At 42.3% G+C, this 23,165-nt stretch overlaps 1 protein-coding gene across 6 annotated transcripts in view; it reads right to left on the reverse strand.

Annotated features, from left to right (window-relative positions):
• DPF3 (double PHD fingers 3) overlaps window positions 1–23,165 on the reverse strand; it is a 269,649-nt gene that overhangs the window by 97,403 nt on the left and 149,081 nt on the right. For all 6 annotated transcript variants that reach the window (XR_012655786.1, XM_075065418.1, XM_075065416.1 and 3 more), the window contains one exon: window positions 19,390–19,497. Coding sequence is in view for 5 of the 6 variants with exons in the window: in XM_075065418.1 (XP_074921519.1) it covers window positions 19,390–19,497 (108 nt within the window). In the remaining variant the exon portion in view is untranslated. The remainder of the gene's footprint in view (window positions 1–19,389; window positions 19,498–23,165) is intronic.

The raw sequence follows: 23,165 nt of genomic DNA on the forward strand, positions 1-23,165 counted from the left end.
ACGTTTTGGAGCGTGAGCTTTCGTGGGTGAATACCCACTTCGTCAGACGCATTTGTTTCACAATGGATCATTTCCATCTCCACGGTAGCAGCTGCCACCGGAGCCATCATCTCTGTGCACTCATAAGCAGCTCCATTTCCAGGTCTAATTGGGAACAGAGATACTTATTGGGTGAGTTCCAGCATGATCCATCATGCCAAAGACAGCTACTGTGCAAACCAAAAGCAATTCAGCTTCCAAAAACCCTCTTAGACAAACAGTGACTATGCTACAGGGATTCTTGTGGTTTTTGGTGCTGTTTCTCTAAAACTTAAGAATGGCCAGAGGAAACTATATATTAAGAATCCAGTAAGTGCTGTTTAACATAGATAAATCCAAAGACGTAGCCTTAATAGCCACAACCTCTTTAAAATTACACAGGGTGGTCAAAAACGCCACCTAATTCGCAGCAAACAGATCTACCACTGGGTGAATGCAGCCACTAAGCTCATTAACAGGATGTGGCAGGATATGCCTGAAAGTGTAAGACAGTGGCTCAGTGAGCAATTAAATCCAATGTCACTTTAATATAAAAATCTATCAATGTCACAAGAGTGTGAAGCCTCAGCTCCTCTGTTGCTTTCCACCCCCAGACTTTTATTTATCATGGCATACCGGGAACAGTGAAAGTCACAATGATTATAATGAAATATGCCATATAAAAACCAGATTAAGCCTGCTCTTCTTTTGGGAAATATGAAGAGATAGAAGTTGTCTGGTAGCTGTCGAGTTTGCAAAAGATACCATCTTTTGGGATGGTGCTCCCTGCCAGCAGACAGAGTGCCCCAGGGGAAATGGTGGTGAAAAACTCAGACAAGCAGCATCCATCCATCCATCATATGCTCATCTCCAAGGCACAAATATAGCATTAGTGTGCAAAAGGGTGGGGGCGGGAATACTTTAAGAAGAAATAGAATACAATGCACTTGCTTGAGTGCTGGATTTTGTAGCTGTCTGGGGCAAAACAAGTGAATACAGCAACTTTTGCTAGCTTGTTTGTTTTTTATATTTGTGGTCAGTTTAGTGATTTTCTTATTGTTCTTGAATTGGATGGATTCACAGCCGTGAGTAGAATTAGGTATACTGAGGCAGAGCAGTGCTCTGCAAGCTTCCTTCTACACACTTCTGCCAATGCAACTCAGTCCTGATCTCCAGGAGCTCTCTCCTATTCCACATCTGGACCTTCACACAGCTCTGCCATTGCACAGCAGCAATCCCTGTTATTCCAGCTCTGGGTGCCCAAACAGCACTGCCGTTGTGTTTCAATCCTGACCCTCAGTACCGTCTGCTATTCCAACCCTACCCTCTACCTCCTTTCCATTCTGTCAATGCATCTCACTCCTGACCTGTAATCCCCTTCTATTCCAGTCGTGGAACCTACACTCAGTTCTGATCATTTACGCAGCTCCATGACACCTCCTGCTAACCCAGTCCTGGACCTTTCCAGAACAAAAACTGCCAATAGTGCTGAACTGTGCAGTGGGTTAGTAATGCAAACAAATATCTTCTGGGGACTAGTTTGAAACCACCACATTCATTTCACTTTTGAGCTGAAGCAGACTGGGAAAAGCCAGGTCTCTAGTGGAAGTGAAAGGTTACTGCATTAAGTCACTGTTCCCTCCTTCCCCAAATGTCTTCACGCCTAAGGGCCTGATTTTCCTCTGTATCAATGCCCCTTCACACCTCACTGGCAATGTAAGAGGGGACTGAGTGTAAGAATCAGGTCCTAAATCACCATTAGAGAATGGTAAACCTGTCCTTGAACTAATCCTACTGGAAAGTTTGAAGATGTTTGGGAAGCAATGTCTGTCTATTATCTCCCTCTTGCAACATATTGCCCTGGGCGGGGTGGATTCTCCTCCCTCACATGAAAGCTCTCTTCAGGGGGCAAACTGGGGCTATACTGCACCCTGTAGATGCTGCAGATTAAGGATCAGTGGAGTCCACTGATCCCTAAAATGGGCCTCACTAAACAGTCTTTCTACATGTAAAGGTCCACTGGGGCTTTCCTTCAATTTATGCCCCAGAAAGCACTGGTGGATTGGAAAATCCCAGTGCTTCATCCCTTCCTTTCCTGCAAAAACTACTAGGCTTGTGGGAGGAGGGAGCGAGAGAGAGAATGAGAGAGAGTGAGCAAGCAAGGATATGCGTGTGCTATGGGATTGTGCGATTCTATGGGACACTCTGGGTATAAATTGTAGGAAAACTCCAGGATGCCTTTGAGTGTTCAGACAGTTCTCCAGGACCCAAGGGCCCTGGATGCCACTAGCACCTACCTAATTGTACACCGCATGAGGTGACCAACAAAGGGTGAGAGAAATAGGGTTGCAGGGACTGGTAGCAGTCCTCAGAACATGGTTAAGCATTGTAAAATTTGCCCAATTTGAATCTGTATGTTTTACAAGCAGCATATGGTGGACTAGTCTCTAATAGCCATCACAGTAAAAAAAAAAATAGCCCTCCCATTGATTGTGTCTCAGAAGTAATTTACACGTTTATTTCTCAGCACAAATATAAATCAATGTCACATATAACACATTGTACCTGCTTTTCAAAGGCTTCAAATTTACACTACCTGGCTAAATTCTGGAGCAGATAACTTCCCCCAGGGCATCAAATCCTAAAGTAATCTCTCCCTCTATTCTCCCCTCCGAAACCATTGTTCTAATTTCGCAGTCTATGCCATTCATTCTCTCTCTTTAAATAGCATCCTATATATGTTTAAAACAAGACATAATGCAACCCATCCTTTCACAGCATCAGCTCATGTAACACTTATATTATAGAATTTGAGGAAAGAGATTGCATAATCCCTACGTGTGACAGCAGGCAGTAATTCAGGTGGTATGGTGCGGTGTGGCTAGGTGTGATCTAGACATCTGAGCAATGGACAAGGAATCAGGAGCTGCTACGTTCTAGTCCTTGCTCTGGTATCAATGCTCTCCATAGCCTTGAGCTAGTTACAGCCTCTCCACCTCAGCTTCTCCATCTATTAAATGGGAATATAATTACATACCTTCTCAGGGAAGGGTGGGAGTGTTAATGGGATGTGCTAAGTGCTATTACAATTTGCTAACAAAAAATGTAAATTTTAGAGTCTCCTAAGGCAATTTGTGGGATCTTGTGAGATTTTGCAGGACGTCTATAATATCCCATAGGACACCCTAGAGAGCTTTTAGTGAGAATTCCCCATATTTCAGTCAGGATGCTTAATAAGCAAAATGCATCACAGAAGTGGGGCAGGTGCTGGGTACTGTTGCAATTGTTGCTAAATCAATTGCTTTAAGAAAGTTTAATTGATATACTCTAGAGGGAAGAAAGGTTGTCAAGAGGAATTTCAAATGGGACAGGGAATTGAGCATCTTGGGTGCTGTCTCCAATCCTGCCACTATTTTGCTGTGTGATCTTGGGCAAGTCACTTACCCTCTGCCTGCTGTATCATGGAGATAATCCTTACCTACTTCACAGGCAGGAGCGGTGCCAAGGTTTTTGGCACCCTAGGCGGGGGTCCTTCCACGCTCCCGGCTTCGGGGCACTTCAGTGGCGGGTCCTGGAGCGAGTGAAGGACCCACCACCGAATTGCCGCCCCCTCAAATCCTGGCTCCCTAGGCAACCATCTAAATGGAAGCACCGGCCCTGCTCACAGGGTGTGGTGAGGCTTGGTTAATGCTTGCAAAGCACTCAAATATAAGTGCCTATAAAGTGTAAAGCTGCTTGCAAAGGTTTAAACAATTTTTTCAGTGAAGAAAAAGAAAGTGCAAAACTTAGTGGACTTTATTTGCACACAGAGCAGATTTTAATAGCCAACTGATAAACCTCTAAGAATGAGGAAAGTTACCCACATTGGTAAAGGTCATCAGACAGATAGAGATATGTAATTGCAACGTATTATTACAAAGAGGCAAGCTTGTAATACAAACATTGACACTCTCCTCCAGAGGTGCCAATAAGTATCCTTCTGGCATTGCGAAAAAGCACAACAAATGCATCCACGGCTCTGCCGCCACATGAAGATAAAAAACTCCAACAGTCCCATAAAGATTTTAGATTAAAATGTGAACTCTAGAATTAATACCAAAATGAGTAAAACAGGAAGATTAATGGCAGCTGAGGAAATGCAGATGGTGAAAAGGAGCCTGCAGGTTCAGCAAGACTGTGCATGAAGGGGGAGGAGCAGGAGCAAGAAGCAGCAAGGGGGAAACAAGGTGACATTCAAAGGCGGCAGAATGCCCTCCAAAAGGCCAGTCAGAGGGCAGCTGTGAACACAGATGGGCCATCTGGGGTAGGCAGGCTCATGCTAACATGGCAATAATTACTTCTTAAAAATTGGCAGGGAGGTGAGAAGGCCAGAAGCAGATAAAAGTGATTTGTTCAACGGGCAAATAAGGGAGTAAAAAGGATGGCAAACAGGAAGACAAGGATACAGAGAGAGAACATCTATTTTTAAAAGAATGTACGAATGAGAGAGACTGAGAGACCCCACCAGGAGCCCACTGTACTGAAGTTTCCATGATCACCCGGTACATTGGGCCAACCCCACAAATAGATTCTTTCCCCATGCTAATGTCTTCCCCAAGACTGTAGTATTGAGGTTTAGGGAAAAGAGCTCAGAATGAAAGAAACAAAAGGGTTTTAGACAGTAAATAGTAAAAAAAGCCCAGCTCAGACTGTAACCCTGCCCTCCAACACCACAACATGGAGTTCTGACTCCTCAGAGACTCCTCTGATTTTACAGAGTTCCCTGGCTTTCTTCTCATTGCCTGAATGGGCCTTCAGCTTCCAGCATGCTCTATTGCTCCATCCTGTGCATCTCTGGAAGAGAGGTACCAGGTTTTATAACGGTTTGCTTGCTGGCAGAGACCTGGGAAAGCAAGACCTCCCTTACCCCACTCTGACATAAGAGTGGCTTAAACAGCCTCCGGTGGCTTTCTCCTCTCCTATTCCAGGATAGCAACCTTTCTCCACATCATGACCTGAATTCATCCTTCAGGTAAGAATTAACCTTTTTACAATCCACTTTCTGGTTTCTATCTGAAACCAGGTTGATAGCACTGGGGAAATGAGGAGCTATGATCCACCCTTCCCTCTGAGCTCCAGGCTCAGAGCCCTAATGAATACACAAGAAGAAATAGCCCCATCAGTTGAAAGGTGCTGACTTTTCTTCCCCAGGAGCTCTTTTCTTATTCCCAGTGACAATGTTCTCTGTCACAATAGCACTTTATAATACACCTACAGCGTCAATAAAAATGCAGCTACCTCCAAGGTGAGAGGCCAGCAGATGGCCACACTATGTAGTATAACAGTTTAGGGAAGGCAAAATATTGGCTAAAGACATCAAGATAAAATTCCTAGTCTTTAAACATTCCCTGGAGTCTTCAATGTCCATATAGAGCAGACAGCAGCTCAGTACTTTAGATCTTTTCTGAAAGACTTTCTCGCACTAAATTGCACTGAACCCAAATGAAAATATGAAGGGCTGAGTTGCCCCAACAGGGTTTGAATATATGTTTCTCTAGGGAATCTGACTCAAACCTGATGTTTAGATCATTAAGACCAACCTAGAAAATTAAAAAGTAAATGTATTCATCTATTTATTAAATGTATCAATCAAACATCACTTTGGTCTGCATGTAATGTGTTTAAATTCACCAATGTCAGGTCTAAATGGACTCCTGCAAAATAAGTCAAACATCTCTCATCCCCTGCCCCTACATACACACCTGAAGCAAAAGTCAGAGAGAAAAAAATAGACAATCCTATGACACTGTGCCCTGAAGGACAGCAGACTCTGTCTCTGTCAATCCAATAGGATAGTGAATTCAGGAGTTCTAGACAGCCCTCCAAGTCCTTCCGGCACCCTTTAGACCATCAAATCTAGGAACTGTTAGCAAAAGTGTCCAAGCTGATGGCAAATGTTGCAACAGCAAATAAACTGTAAGGCAGTCTCTTAGGTAGCCATACCATTTGGCTGTATCTAATACTACTATAATAGACCAGGACTGGAGCCAGTAGATGCAATGCATACTTAAAAACACTAGATGGGGTGGAGGAAGGAGTCTTGGGAAGAAGTGGGGCAGGGAATAAGATGAAATAGCAGCAAGCTGGTGTAATCACGCCCTTGCATATTCAAGCCAAAGTACAACAGGCTTGTTTTGAAAATTGCAATAAAATGTATAAGACATGTATGTTGTTAGCCTGCATTACGCCCTCTGTCTCTCTTCCCGCTCATCTAGCAGAGAGGAACTAAACTGCAGGAAGGTGTGGTAAAGCCCTAGACCCTAATAATGTCTGTCCTCTGCCTCCACTTCACTTCACTGAAAATGGAAAGGAGGATGGATGAAAGTGAGGGAAGGGAGAGGACTACATCCAAGGGGAAAAGAAACTGAAATATAAGAAGCTAAGAGTTGTGATCCTCCTGTATTATCTTTCATTTGACAAATGATGAGCCAAAGGAGCTGCTGGGCTGGGCTGCAAGATTGATGGCTGCAGGCAGACTCCACAGCGAAGAGACAAATGACTGGTCATTCCTCTCTGATGCACAGAGACACATTCATCCTCGCAGCCATACCAAACCCAGTCCTGATCCTTTTAAAAAAGGAGAGATAAACACTGCCAGATGGAGGCATCTGGTGTCCTTTTCCCGCAGAAGGACACAGTTATACTCTTCTGAGTTCCAGGAGAAGCCCTGTCCATTCCTGAACATCTGGCTGTGGGATTTGCTAGCTTCTCTCCCTCCCAGAACAATCATCCATCTCTGGAACTCAGTGCAGAAGTTAAAGAGACAGGTGTGATAAGCTCATCAATCTACGCATGCATGTCTGGTTATTTAACTTTCTTTAAGCTGTTCCTAAATTGCTACCAGTATGAAAAAGTAAATGGTGGAAAGGGCACAGTGGACTGGAGTAAGTCTTATGACTATTAAAATATTGTCCATGTACTAAAGCAGTACGAAACTAATTAAGATTCAGGATTGAAAAAGTGGTTCCATCTGTAGCATTTGCTAAGTGCAGGTGTATTTGGCGTATCATTGCTAGCAGGAAGTGTGATTTATTTTGCTCATTGGGATGTCAAAAGAAAGCGCCACAAAAGTATATTCAGTTCATAGATTTATAATGCTCCACTCTGGAACCTCGGAGTGGAGCCACTACTCCTCCAGATCAAGAGGAGTCAGTTGAGATGGTTCAGGCACGTGGTATGGATGCCCACTGGGAGGCTTCCTTTGGAACTCTACTGGGCATGTCCCACTGGAAGGAGGTCCCGAGGCCAACTCAGGACACGCTGAAGAGATTACATCTCCTAGCTGGATGAGGAATGTCGGCGAATCTCTCAGGAGGCACTTGTTGCAGAGGAAAGGGATGTCTACTCCTTCCTACTCTCCATGCTGCCCCCACAACACTCATCAAGAAAAGCGGCACAAAGGGGAAAGAAGACATAAGAAAGAAGAAGATATTTATAATGCCATCCCCAGTAATAGCAGCTTCAGAGGATACTCAGTCTTGATTCTTGCTCCATTCGATTAGTAGTGTGTTTGCTATTACTGTCCTGGTCTGTAGCATCACTCACCTTTACAGCACTGCTGTTTTCAGTTTTACAGCTATGCTGCTACCTCACTTCAGCAATGCACATTACACAGCAGATGCATCAGTAGCATCATTCACAAATGTCACATCACTCTTTACATTCCTAGCTACCAGGAACTTAATTTTATCATCATGTACCAAGTATCTCTACCGCATCACTCTTGGATATAGCATCACTGAAGTCAAGAAAAGCTACAGGTACTCGGCACCTCTAAAAATCAAGCCACCTCCTGAGGCGCCTAAGTGTAGGTTTAGATGCCTGACAGTATGACCCACATTTGTGAACATTGGCTTTTCTTCCTATAACACAAGGCTGGTTGGTTGTTGGTCTTTTTAAAGGTCTTCTCAGAAGATCCATAGGTCCGACACAGGGTACACCTCTACCTCGATATAACGCGACCCAATATAACACAAATTTGGCTATAACGCAGTAAAGCAGTGTTCCGGGGGTGGAGGGGGAGGCTGCGCAGTCCAGCGGATCAAAATAAGTTCGATATAACGTGGTTTCACCTATAACACGGTAAGATTTTTTGGCTCCTGAGGACAGTGTCATATTGGGGTAGAGGTGTATTATTATTATATGCATTTCTAAGGCATCCATCCCAGTAATATCTAGGTGCTGATACCTATATTTAGAAGTCATTCATTTCCCTCAAGGAGGAGGAGTAAAGTTTCCATCCCTCTCGACCCCATTAAGGGCCAGACCCTCAGATGATATGGATGCAGCTCTATTGCCTGAAGTGACACCAACTTAGGATCTGGCCCTAAATTATCAACTTCACTTAAGAGGAATCAAATCTAGTGCATTATAAGAGTGATATCTGGGTCTGGGAAGTGACATTTAAAAGAAATCACACACATGTCTTCTCTCTCCCAATACACAGTACACACCTGCCCTCCTTCCCCCAAGGAGATTATTACTGGCAATGTGCTCAAAGGCAAACACTGGTGGTGTCTGAATTCTGATGCATAAAATACTTGTATTTATTATGCATTTAAACGCAAAATGCAGGGAATATTGAAATGAATTGTAATCCAGTAAAAAAATATTTAATATCCATCAGATACAAGATGATTATGGGGCTGTATAATGTTGACCCCAGAGAACGAGAATGACAGATTAAAAATGTCCACTGAAGGAGAGGGGGACGGATGGTGGAGAGAAAACTATCACCCAGTTCTCTCTCAGCTCAGCTTGGCTTGTAACATTTTGAACTGGACCTTAATGTTTACCTTATTGTTTACTCCTTTATGTTATGCATTGGAAAAAATAATCCACTATAAATGCTATAATATTTCAAGCTACAAAACAACTTCGTTTGCCATATACCAAGAAGTTAATAAAACTGAGTACATGAAATTGCCATATTATTGAACAAAACGACATTCCACAATCTCTTTCTTATTCTTTTAAGAATTTATTTATTAAAAGTGAATATACAAGGAGTAGTACGTGGATTCCTGGTCTAGTAGTCCTTCCATTTTAGAGGGTTCAGTACAAAATGCTACAAAATGCTGAGTACTCAGACTCTGACCCAGCAGTTCCATTGATTTCAACAAGACTATTCACATTCATTATGTTACTTATGTGCTTCAGTGGGTTGGGGCCAAAGTGATCAGCACCTGGCAGGATCAATCCCTAAGGTTTTGAGGCAGGGATAGCTCAGTGGTTTGAGCACTAGCCCGCTAAACCCAGTGTTGTGAGTTCAATCCTTGAGGAGGCCATTTAGGAATATGCTTTGAGTAGGGGGTTGGACTAGATGACCTCCTGTGGTCCCTTCCAATCCTGATATTCTATGATCTTGTACACACTGAACTTCAGGGATTACTCACATGTATAAACGTTTGCAGGATTGGAGCCACAGGGCTCAATCCTCCAGACCTTACTGCCAGTCATAGGGCACCATTCTCCACTGCTTCGCACCTTGAGTAGTTATTACCCTGGTGTCAAGTGGGGGGGTATCAGACTGGGAGGGCTTAATTTTATCTACAGAAAATCCCTTTTAAAGGCACCTTAAAGAGAGTCTAAACAACAGTTAGAGCCACTTTAAGGCCCCTTTAACACTGCCAGAATGCTGTGAAGTGGCTTTCCTGCAACTAAAAATCAGGCCTATAGCATTTTACAAGCAATTTGCCAAAACGGAAATAACTGCACAAGGTGCAGAGCAGTGGAAAGCCAGGCCCATACTGCTTACTACCATGAGCAACTCCATTGTCTTCCAGGGGGACTCTTCATGGTAGCAAGCACTGAGCACAGCAGTGTTGGCAGGACTTAGCCCAGAGGCAGTACAGTGAAAAGAGAAGTTTATTTTAGGCCATTTTATTTAACCAGAAATTCCAAATTATTTTGAACCCTGGTTATTCTCTCCCAGCTGTTTATTGGTAGTGAACTGTGAAACTGCTGCAGCCAAACAGTCCTCAAAATTACACTGATGTAAATAAGGAGTAATCATTAAAGTCAATGGAGTCACACCAGTGTAAGAGTAGCATGAGAGAAGAACCAGGCTCCTGTACTGTCAGGACGTTTTCTGACTTCAAGTGTCATGTGAGACAGAAGTTGCTCAAGAGAACAAACTTTGACAGGTAGATGAATCGTCTTCAGCAGGGCGGGCATGTATCATTCATCTCATGTAACAGTCAGGCATTTGGCAGCCCTGACACACCTCCTTGCTGCGATGTTCTACATCCAGAAGAGTAGCAGGCATTCCTCTACGCTTCAAGCTTTTGAGGGTGTACCAGTGTTGGCTGGGGGAGAATCCTTTTAAGCCATTTTTATGCAGGCTAAAGTCCTAGTGCAGATGCAGGTAAGTGCTTTTGCTGGCTTGGTTATTTTGTTGGTGAGATACAGAATAAGCTATAATGGCAAAAGCACCAAGTTCTTCACTGGCATAAGCTGCATCTACACTAGGAGGGTTTTCTAGTTATAGGCAAACCTTTTCTAATGTAGACTAGGCTTCTGGAGTTGCTCGTCCCCTTTGCTAAGAAGCACTGAAGTACCTCAAATGGCCTAATTTCAAGGGACTTCCCCTATTTTAGTCCTCAGGTTACCTACATTCCACACAAATAAATAGAGATATACATATCTCCTAGAACTGGAAGGGACCTTGAAAGGTCATCAAGTCCAGCCCTCTGCCTTTACTAGAAGGACCAAGGACTGATTTTTGCCCCAGATCCCTAAGTGGCTCCCTCAAGGATTGAACTCACAACCCTGGGTTTAGCAGGCCAATGTTCAAACCACTGAGCATCCCTGTTGTTTTTTTTTAATTGAAAATTACTTATATCAGAAATAAATAATTGCAAAAGTAACATTATGGAAAAAGTTATTTCCTGTACACTGAAGGAATGAATCCCCACCATTTTACACTGCCAGAAGGAATAATTCATCTCTCTCATTCTGAATCTGTGCTGGAACTAGAGGTGCTGCCGCACCCCCTGGCCTGAAATAGTAATAACAAACACCAACATGGTTTACATGGTTTCCATCATCAGCACCCCCACTATAAAAATTGTTCCAGCACCCCTGAGTCTGCGTCACACACTGCATCCCATATTTCAGCCTTGGGAGGTTCAGAGGTATGTGCTGAGGCACCTTCTCTGCAATAGGCCAGGCAGCTTCTCTGCTTCCTGCTCCCTGCTGGATCTCAGCCAGATAAACTGCAGGCAGCAGGGAGTGGGAAGCAAGAGGAGGAGGAGGAGGAGGAGGACTTAAGGAAGTAGGAAGAATGCACAGGCAAGGTCCAGCCTCAGTTAACACACACACCCACACCTACACCAGCTATCCCAGGCACCTGCCACCACACCCAGCTGCCTTAGGCGCTCCAGGCCAGCTCCCAAAGAATTGCTCAGCACTTTGCAGGATCAAGATCTACATGACGAAGGGTTCTGCAGAAGCCATTATTAGCTTCACTAGTGCCATTCATTCCTTCAAATTAATAATCTTCTCAGTTAACCTCTCTGTAATGAGAGCGACACATGGGAGTGCTTACAAGAAACTGAACTTTTATTTCCTGGCACCGGTCACAGGACCTGGGTCACAGTTCCAAAGTTAATAGACTTGGCAGAGAACATGGGTCAGTAGCTACGGACCCTTTATTTAAAATGTAAAGAAGCACAGGGCAGATTCCTACCTGACCTTTACAGACCAATGTGCTCTCACTGCTTTGCTCTGCTCCAGTGACACAAAGCAGCTGGAGTGTCCCTTGGAACTGGCTTTATGGCTTTATTCAGCTACGCAAGAGAAAACGTGAAAGATGTAAATTTTTAAAACCCAGGAAATAAATAATAATTTTTAAAAATCTGGGAAAATTCCAGAAACAGAAAAGTTATATCCAAATCTAATTCAAGTCACTATGTGGAAACAATGCACATATCTGACACACTGTTAACAAAATAAAAACACTTAAAAGCAAGGAAACTCCTAGTTAAGGACATCACAAATCTCACGCCATCCACATTAAAAAAAAAAACAACAACAATCAACAACAAACAAATCAGCCAAGATTTTTAAAACAAACAAATGGTGATTAAGTTTGGATGCTGCTGTTTTTGGAGACCCAACTTGAGAGACCCTAAGGATGCTAAAATTCTGGTCATTCATCTTCTGAAAAATCAAGCTCCTTTCAAGTGTCTGAAGCTGGGCAGATCATTCTTACCAGATACAAGAGAGTCATCCATTTTTCAGCATAACACCACTTTAACTCTCATTCAAGATGAATATTATCTTTCCAGCTGCAATCTCAAAATATAAAATAAAACAAAAAACCCTTTGGTAAAAATTATATATGTTCAAATTAATGGCAGTTTCACACACAGTACTTTTTTGTTATGATTTCTAGGTTTTGCAGTTTTTTCTTTTAATAACTTTCAAATTTTCTTCTGTGTAGCTCAAGGAAGACAATTTTTTTATATTTAAAAAAGTATGTGCCATTCATTTGAGGCCCATACACACACAATTGTGCATGCAAAAATGCAGGATCAGGTATGTGCCTCAACTGCACACTCTGATCTGGCAAACATGTAAATACCTGCTTTACCTTAGTCATGCAGATCATCTAATTGAAGCCAAAGGACTGCTCACCTGCTTACAGTTAAGCATGTGCTTAAGCATTTGCAGCATCAGGGCCACCGGATAACATTTTCAAAAAACAACCTAAAATTTTTAGGAATCTAAGTCCTATCTGAAAACTCAATAGGATTTAGGCTCCTGAGTGCTTACCTCACTTTTGATAATGAGAGTTGGAGTGTTTGGGAATATTTTACCCCAAACTACCACAGTTTTACATATATTTTGTACCTGGTCTAGATTTTCTAGGAATGGTGTCTCAGGGAAAGGCCTAGGTGGCCCAGAAAGGTACAAAATTAACATTTCCCATGTCCTGATTATTTGCTATTTTTGCATTGGCCTGATCCACAGCACACTGGAGTTAGCGCATGTCTGACTTCAGTTGGCTTTGGATCAAGCAACTTGAGAAATTCAAAACCCCAGTGGCTTCTTCAGGAAGCCCTTTTCCTAATTGTAAGAGCTGGCTCATCCAGGCAAGAAACAGAAGCAACACCTTGTAATTTATGAGACCAATCACAGCTAACCAACACAAGTATAATTTCAAATAGCAAGTATCAAATACTCGCTGTGAACTAGTCTAGCTCTATCTACAAAGGAAAGGGGAAGAAAGAGACAAAATGTTAGTCCCATAAATTCCAATGACAAATTGAGAAAATAGCAATGTACTTGCAGATAGTCCACAAGTAGAAAAAGTGGTTTAATTTTACTGACTAAATTATCTACCAAGAATTGTTTGCTCGTCTCTAGAAATGGGTTTGTTTGATTTTCAGACATCCAAGATCATGAAATTCCATTTGGGGCAATACTACACACTCACTGTCCTGCCCTTGAAAGCTAGAATTAGAAGGCTAAGAAGTTACAGCTTATCACAAGATAACTGCTTCCAGCAAGGACTGTACGTGCTTTAATTCCCTTGGGGAGGAAGTTATCACAGCTTAGGCAGCCCTGGTAGCCACACAATGCACAGCTCACAGAAGGTCAGCGCAAAGCAAGAAGAGTTACACTGGACAAAATCAGAACCGTTTTTACAACATTTACCCTGCTCATGCAACTTTGCAAAAGTCTACTCATTCACTCACCAGCAGTGATTTTTTATTTTATTTATTTATTTATTGACGGATGAGTTTAAATAGTTGTTCTGCAACATCATCCTGGTAAGGGTAGATAAGCAGATTTTGCTCCTGGGCTGGTAAATTTTCATGACTGTTTTGCAAGGCTGTGTGTTGATGACCAAAATGTGGTTTAAAAACCCATAACAAATAATATGTTTTTAATTTATATTGTCCTTTTCACTTGAAGACCTCCAAGCACTTCACAAATATTCATTAATTGACCCTTCCAACACTTCCCTAACATAGATAAAATAAAACAAGTATTATTATCTCCATTTTACTGACCAAGAAACTGAGGTAGCAAGATTTGGACTTCATTCTTCACTGCATTGCACTTGTGTAGTCATTTACTCTTGTACACACATGGGTATAAAGTGCTGTGGGCCAGATTCTCTGGTCCATCAAGTTCACTTTGCAGTATGTAAGAAGAGCAAAGTGAATAAACTGGCTAGAGATTTGGACTGGAGAATTCCCCCTCTGGAGGGAGAATCTCTGCTGATCTAAAGATGGTGGAGGTAGTGTAGACTGGGCTAAGGATGTGTATAAGGGGATGGGGAGGAGAATGTGTCAAGGGGCAGGAGACCCTCCACTAGCACAGTTTACACCTTTGGCAGAAGTTAGAGTAAACTCCTTGCTGCTAATTTCTGCCAGGGTTGGATGGATGAAGATCAGGGTGTTACAAACGTTTCCCAGTGGCAGCCACTGACTGCTAAGTATAAACTAGAGACAGAAATAATAGAGAATAGGAGCTTACAGTTCCAACTGTGCACTGCTTTTGCACTCACTAGTCATCTACATGCTGATATGCTTTGCTGAATCAGAGCTGCAGGGACCTGTCCAAGGGGACAAGAGGAATCAATATTTACTTTAGTCCAGGTGAAAGCTAAAGCTGATCAAAAATGGGGGCAAAATGCCAATGAATTTCCTCTAATCCATTTTTCCATCAATGTTTTCCAGACAGACTTAGAACCGATTGAAAAAAAATAGGAGTAGAGCAGTTAGAAATTCTACAAAACAACATAAATGGTCCATTTTGCTTACAAATTTCAAACATTTTGAAATTTTCTGACCAGTTCTCATAAAAAACAAAACAAAAACAAAAACAAAAAAAATTCAGAAGTTTCTGTTCCCAGTCTTGTGCTCAGACTAAGAGGCTGAATTTCACTCCAAAATGATCTAGAAAGTATTATATCTGTGTACATGCTGTACAACCACAGGGTATACCATATCCAAATGTGCATTATATCTGTTGCTCTTCTATTTTGGCATGCAGCACTGTACGCTATGAAATACTTGCTGAAAATTAAAGTCTACTTCTCAAAATGTTAAATGTTTCATTGCTTGTCTTCCCCACCACCAGGGGCGGCTCCAGGCACCAGCGCTCCAACAGCGTGCTTGGGGCGGCAAGCCGCAGGGGGCGCTCTGCTGGTCTCCGCTAGGGCAGCAGGCAGGGTGCTTTCCGCGGCTTGCCTGCGGAGGGTCCACTGGTCCCACGGCTTCAGTGGACCCTCCCTGCTTGGGGCGGCAAAATGTCTAGAGCTGCCCCTGCCCACTACGTGTGCTGTATGTTGAACAGATGGTGGAAATCAAGGGATAATTTTGAGATATTCTCTAGGTCATCCAGACGTTGTCGGCTTGATGAAGAAATTACAGGGTGAAATTCTATGGCGTGTGTTATGCAGGAATTCAGGCCAGATAATCGTAATGGTCTCTTCTATGCATCTGTGAGTTGTCCAAACCTAACATTTGACCTAACTGTACCATAAAACTGCCACAGTTTCACTGAGATTGCCCTAAATAAATAAATACATTTAAAAAAATAAAAAATAAACCATTTCTGTCAGAGAAATCCATACACAGAAATAAAACATACATAATGGGCTTAATTCTTCTCACACAAGTTTTATACTCATGTAACTCCACTAACTTCTGTGGGGTTACTCCCAATTCACATCTGTTTAAGTGAAAGCAGAGTCAGGCCCTGCACACACTAATCTTGTGTTATTTGTTGCTCCCTCTGCTGGCCCTGCAGCAACAGTTATCTGTGCAGACAGACTTCCAAACAAGAAAGTAAGCAGAAATAAGCAGGGTTCATTTCAAATTCTGCAACAAATCTAAGGGCTGGCAGGTGGACCCAGTGACTATCATATGGAAATGGAAAAGAGAAATTCGCTAGGAAAAAAAAATGTTATTTTTAAGCATTGGAGAGTATGTAATGAATAAAACCCTCCATTGTTTAAAAAAATGCATAAGTGGTTGAATGAAAAGCAGATTTTAAAAACACATTTTAAGTTTTAAGATTTGGGGGAATATTGCCAATAAAATATGGATTGGTAATGGGTTATGGAATTCCTCACCTTTAGGTCAATTCCAGTCCCTGTCAGTGGAGATCCAAAGTTATTACCCTCTTCTGGCTGTCAGGTCAAATTTGGGCCAAAATTTAGCATTTGTAATAAAGTTTACAAAACCCGAGATCAGTGCGACACAAAAAACATCATTGTGGTGAAATTAAGTCTGCAGGCACATATCTGAGGTTTGAACACTGGTAAACAACAATTTTTAGGGTCTTATAGTTCCAGTGCACCTTGCTCAATTCACTTTAACTTTTACAGAAATGTTCTAATTTAGCCACAGATCTAACCTACCAATTTTGATTCCAATATAATCCTTTTTGCAGATTTTAGGGTTTATAATATAACAGAAACTCAAAGGCAGTTATGGAATACAGTACAGTTCCCATGATTTTTTTTAAACGTTAGTTAAAACACTTTATAAACAAACTTTTCCTTCTGACATTTGTAAGTGAAACACTGCAGTCTTGCACTACTGTGTGAGAACAAAGAGTGTAACTGACTAGAAAATGACTGGAACCAATGATGAAACTTATTAACCTATTTTAATTGGCCAAGCTGAGAGAAATGCTAAAAGGAAACAGTCTACATAGTGAAAAGTAGATTTGACTTTTTTTTTCCAGCTCTAATAATCAAGGATGTTGTTTGAAACATAGGTAAGGAAAATTGAGACAAAGATGATCTTGTGGCTAAGGCATTGGATTGGGACTCAGGAGATGTGGGTTCTGTTGTTGGTTCGATTTCCGTCTTTGCCACATACTATTGTGTGACCATGGGCCAGCCATTTAATCTCTCTATGAATAAGTTCCCTGCTATGTAGTTGTGCAGAGCCTAGCAGAATGGGGCTCTAGCTCTTGGCTGGGTTTATAGCCCCTACCAGAATATAAATAATAAAAATACTAAAACTGTCTTTTGAAAATATATGATTTTTAACTTGACAGTCCATTTAATGCCCCCAATCCTGAGAGGCACTGACCTCCTAGACTATGATAAGCAACTTTCATAGGAGATGAGGGCACTCCTTACTTTACAAAAAGAGTTCAGCACCCTTCAGAATCAGGTGTAATATCAGTAAGAGGATTTGAGGTGCTTGGACGAAGGGCACTATAGATTGTCTATAAAGATCCATGTGCATTGATACACAGATGCACAGTGATTTGTTTCCATGAGCCCTAATGCTTATTTCTTAAGATATGAAAGTACCATTGAAAGATAGAGTCCAGCACGTGTGAAATTAAATGTCATAAATATTTAGAGTAATTCATAATTGCCTGGTAATACAAAGTGATAATGGTGGCTATATTGTCACTTTCAGTAGCTACTGCAAATGAACTTATGTGGTACTTTATTTCTGCCCCAGGGTCTATGTGACAGAATGGCTGGGTTTTCATAATTAGTATTAACATAAAAATTGCTAGACTGTTGATCACATGATTTTACTACAGCTACCCATGCAACTGTCCCAGTCTACAATGGCCAAACAGAGGTGGTTGTCCAAAGGTTGCTGTAGCAACAGCTATTTAGGAGTTAGATCACAAGATGTGAAGACGATAATTACTGTTAAATGAAACTATTTCACAAACTAAATTCCACAGGCACAGCGCTGGACACTAAGAGCATTGTTAATTATCAGAGAGATTTTTGTGAAATGTTCACATTAGCATGGCACTAAAAAATGACAGAGAACATACTTTAATGCAACTGCCTTTCACACTAAAGGGGGCTTGTTTCGATTACCAAATGCAATACTCCAATTAGCTGAGACACGGTCCTGGTTTTTTGACATTTACAGATGAAAAGTGTTATACAGTGCAAAAATATATTGTATTATCATTATGATTTTATTACAATAGAGTAATTTCTCCTTTACACTGGTGTGAGATCACAATCAGTCCCCTGGTCTTGATTTTGTCCATGGTTTGTAACCCTTATTTGGCAATTCCATTATTTCCTTCCTTTTACCCATCTTATTAGTAACCTCTGCTATCATGGGGATAATGAGCCAAAACCTGGTCTCACTGAAGTCAACAAGAATTTTGCCTCTGACCTCCCTGGAGTGAAGACTTGGCTCTGCATCTTTTTTACCTCCTGCTCCACAAATGACTGCATTAAAACCAGTTCCCTGGTATTGCTGCTCATCACTCAGTTCCCAGATACCTTCTGCTGCCAAACATTTTTTAATATTTTGTTAATTTATATTTTCGGTTCAGTGTGCATGTTAATACTGGCTGTGTCTCCTCTCTTGAAAACCACATACAGCTCCCAGCGTAATCCCTCTTTCTCATAAATTTACGACCCTAAAGACAGTACGCCTTTATTACTAACTGCATCAAGGAATGCACCACACTGCACTCTACCGGACACGGCTACTGATCCTCCACATCCGCTTTACAATAACTCATTCAGCATCCAGTCTCTCCATTTCAAATTAGTTTAGTGATGGGGAGGAGTACCAAGGATAGCAAGGGTGAAAATCAAGGGGACTAAAACACACACACACAATGTGCCACACCCTCACTAACTGTTATGATTAAGTATTTATATTGCAGTAGCACCTGTTGTGCTAGGCACTACATAAACTTACCAATCCACTATTCTGCACACAAATCAGTGGTCTCACCCCTCTTCCTTGCCTTAGTGAAGCTTCATGTTACTAACATTTTGGAGGTCACTATACCTCAAAAAAGAACTAAATACGTTCATGGAGGGTAGGTCTATCAATGACTATTAGACAGGATGGGCAGGGATGGTGTCCCTAGCCTCAGTTTGCCAGAAGCTGGGAATGGGCGACAGGGGATGGATCACTTGATTTCCTCTGGGGCACCTGGCATTGGTCACTGTTGGAAGACAGGATACTGGGCTGGATGGAACTTTGGTCTGACTCAGTATGGCTGTTCTTATATTCTTATGATAACTGATACCTACTTGTCCCTTTATATCCTTATGAATGGAAGACAAGATTCATGTAAGTGGGTTCAGTTCCTGTTGGTTTCAATGAGAGTTACACCCACTTATGCCAGGGATGAATTTGGCCTGCAGACTTATATTTCTTTTATATTCTAAAAAAAGAATAATGCAATGGACTTGATAAAATTTCAAAGAGAAAAAGAAGGAGACAGGCAAAGACAGAGTCCAGAGACTAAACGCCAGTGTTGTGCATATGCCAGTCTTCACTTGATCCATGACACCTCAGTGAATGCAACACAGAGGAGAGAGAAAGTGAGAAAGAGACACAAAACACATACCAGGTTTAATTTCCAGAAGCTTCAGCCTGGAGTCCTCAGGAGGGTGTAAGCGTCTCTTTTTGCGCCAGCAGCGAGCAGGATATGTGTACAGCTGACCTGGGGCCAGTCCTGTGGGTTAAAAGCAAAAAATGAATGTGGTCACATTTGCATTTGTAAATCCCCATTATTTTCTCTAGCATCTCTGTTTCTCCATACCCAGTATTACCACACTAGAGGGTTCAATCCTGCAAGGTGAGAAGCAGCTCAAGCAACTGAAGGCATTCGGCATCCCAGAAGCAACTCAGCATCTTGCAAGATCAGCCCTACAGAAAAGCCACATGTCTCACTAACATATTTCACTCTGTGCAGGAGTTCACTGCAACCAGCGCACCACTTAAAAAAAAAAAAAGAATTATAACAGATAGGATGGGAATGGCTTTGACACCATGGACACAAATGGGCATTTTTGAACAACTTGACAATATCAAACCCATGTCAATAATGCAGAATAATCCTACCATATGGTGATAGCTGAGTGGTCTAAGACAGCCTTGCATAACAACAAAGAACATTCACCAAACCAAGAACAAAATCTACTCCCCAAACCAGATGATGATAATTAAATTAATGGAGATATCCTATCTCCTAGAATGGAAGGGAACCTGAAGGTACTGAAGTCCAGCCCCCCACCTTCACTAGCAGGACCAAGTACTGATTATACCCCAGACCACTAAGTGGGGCTCTTAAGGATTGAGTTCACAACCCTGGGTTTAGCAGGTTAATGCTCAAACCACTGAGCTATAACTGACACCCTACTGACTTGTGAAAACTGGGCCATCCCAGTTGCTCACTCCAAAAGAATAAGCAAATAAATTTGGCAAGTGCAGCCTCAGTCTTCAGTTTGAAATATGGAGACTCCTGGAAAATAAAGTTCAAATCCCAGCAGAGTCAAGCCACCCTTTATCCTCTTGAGGCAGCTAAACTGTGCATCAAGAACTTAACTGTGGGATGGGAGGGGCTTTTGGAGGAGATCCTGAAAATAAAGTTCTTGTCTGCCCTGCATGGATTGACACTTTCTGTAAGAATGGGAGTTGGCTCAGGTGGCCTTAGCAACAATTTCCCTTCCCTGTTATGCAGTGTGACAGTTGTTACACACCCTACCTCAGAGAATGCTGCATTTCAGTGGGTTGTGTATAGTCTATGACTAGCTTGGGAAGGAAAAACACTGTGAATTACTTAGCTCTTCTATTAGTGCTTGACATACTTCTTCCAGGTGCTTTACAAACCTTAACTAGTATTTAAATTGCTATTATTAAGGTATACATTGTGACTGGCTGTGAGTCATTGTGAGGTAGCATACAGGAGTCTAACCCTCCGACAAACATGCCCTGTGCAGGGGCATTCACAGCCTTACTCTGGTGTAAAAAATTGTGTGAGAGGAGAATCAGGCTCCTTGATCTGTCCCCTTGGGATAGAGGATTTGGGTAAAATCCTGCATCTGAGTTTTAACCCAAAACCTAACTTTTTTTTTTTTAAAGATTTGAAAAGCTTTGGTTCTATTGTTTCTCAGTCTCTCACAAATTGGCACCTCTAGGCTCCAGCAAAGATGGTGAATCACAAACACCAAAATACTAAAAGATCAGCTGGAATCAGGAAGTCCCAGAAATATTGTAGGAAGGCCTCCAGCCCAATTCGACACCAGATGGACTCAGATAAACTCCTGCAGGCCTCCAAACTGAACCTATGAACTTTTTGAGGGGAGCTCTCCTCTGCTTTTCAATAAATCCCTGCTCAGCAGTGTTCAGCCAGCCACTAAACAAACTTTTACTTGATCCAAACAGGTTTGATACCATTTTCGAGAGGGAAGATTTACGCCATTGTCCTCCACCACCACCCTGACCACCAATCTATCAACACGATGATACAAGTAAAGTGTAAACCTATGGTCATTTTTGTGGAGGAGGTGGCAAAAGAGGGCCTTTTACATCTGCTTTGAACCTACCTTCCCTACTCTGATTCTGCCTGTGCCCACAGTAAAATATGTACAGTTCTTGCCCTCTCTGGTACTTGCTGGGTTGTCTTGCACTGCTGTGCCTTATAGGGCAACCACAGAAGGTTCCAACCATTTGCTTATAGAGGAAATAGCAGGACCTGCAGTGAGTTATGTTGTTTATCTCATTAGTGTAGGAGAGTCATAACTCAAAGTTTGCGTGAAAGGCCGGGGGAGGAAGGGAAAACAGGGAGGGAGTTATGTGCAGTATTGTGTGAAATTAACCCTGAACTGTGTCGTGAGAGGCAGCCTTCTGACTCCTTTACAAGAGGGCTGTAAGAAACCAAGTTTATCCATGGGGCATCTGACTCTCCTCTCCGCCTTTTAAACCCTGTGTAAGTGAAAGGAGGCTCTGGATCTTTTCTGTTTGCCTGCTTCAGATTAGAGATGGGGGAAGTGAAGGCCAGTAAACAAAGCAAAGGGGTGCCTATAACCCAGACACCAGAGTGGCTGGTGGAGAATTTTCATTGGTTTAATATTGCCACAGCACACTATGTACAGCCTGGAAACGGCGATGCTCCCACCACAGATAGATACTGTGTCCCATCACAATGGGGCTGCAAGAGATGGATGGTACAGAGAGACCCAAGGGAGCACTAAATGAGCTAATCACATCAAGGAACAGCAGATATGGGGGAGGAGGGATTCTTGCTTTCTTTCTAAATCATTATAGTTTAAATAAAAAAAGACCTCGGGTTTGGTAGCCGATGCAGATACAGGAGGCTTCAGCCTGTTTAAAGTCTAAACTAAACATGTCTTGCCATTAATCAGTCCTCACCACAGCCCTGTGAGAAAAGGAAATGCTACTATCGCCATTTCATAGACAGGGAAACTGAGGCACAGTGATGCAAGTAGGACTAAGGTCGACAAATTTGCCCAAAATAACAGTGAGTTAGTAACAAACCTGGCCAAAGAACCCAGCTCTCCTGGCTCTATGCTTTAAACACTAGACAGTGATTCCTCCCATAAGTGTGTTGGGTACAAGTCTGCCTTGTGCCATCCTTGTAGCATATGCTCCCTCCAGCATCTGGCTTCTACATATAATAAACGTATACCTGCTTATGTGAGTGAGAAAGTTCAAATCGATAAGAACAGCTGTATCTCACTCATAATCAGATGCTGCAGGAACAGAAGTTCTTGGGGTAAATACATTAACAACCACAACAACAGAAAGCAAAAATTAGCATGTTTTGCCAAAGCATAATCTCTCCGGAGCAGGGAGATTTCATATGAAACAAAATCAACCGGGGTCACTAAAGATCCCATGAGATTTTTCGTGAAGGAAGGTCCCCAGAGACCTAGACAAATTCCAGCTCAGGTAACTACATTCTGCCTACCCAAACTCCCCCTGCAGTTTCAAGTGGATAAGGTATTACCATCCTTCAGAACTTATCCTAAATGACAATGTAGTGTTGCTGTGCACTAATGACACAGCTTCTACATCTCACACCAGGAGTGGCTGCATTTCAGTGATCGGTGAAGCGACTCCCACGTATCCTTTACGTAGAGCTGGTCTTACTTTGGGTATTGTGAGGTTTAACTAATTAGGACCAACCCTAGCCTCAGGACTTGTTTACACTGGGGGAGGCGGCAGGAGCTGTTATGCTGGAATAGCCATTCCCCATCAATTCCATGAGTGGATACTCTGGCCAGGTCTACACTGCGACTTTAAATCGGTTTAATGGCCGATATACCGATTTAACGCTGTATCCGTTCACACGACGTCGTCATTAATATCGAGTTAAAC

The sequence above is a fragment of the Chelonoidis abingdonii genome, chromosome 4 (genome assembly GCF_003597395.2).
Source record: "Chelonoidis abingdonii isolate Lonesome George chromosome 4, CheloAbing_2.0, whole genome shotgun sequence".
NCBI lineage: Eukaryota > Metazoa > Chordata > Testudines > Testudinidae > Chelonoidis > Chelonoidis abingdonii.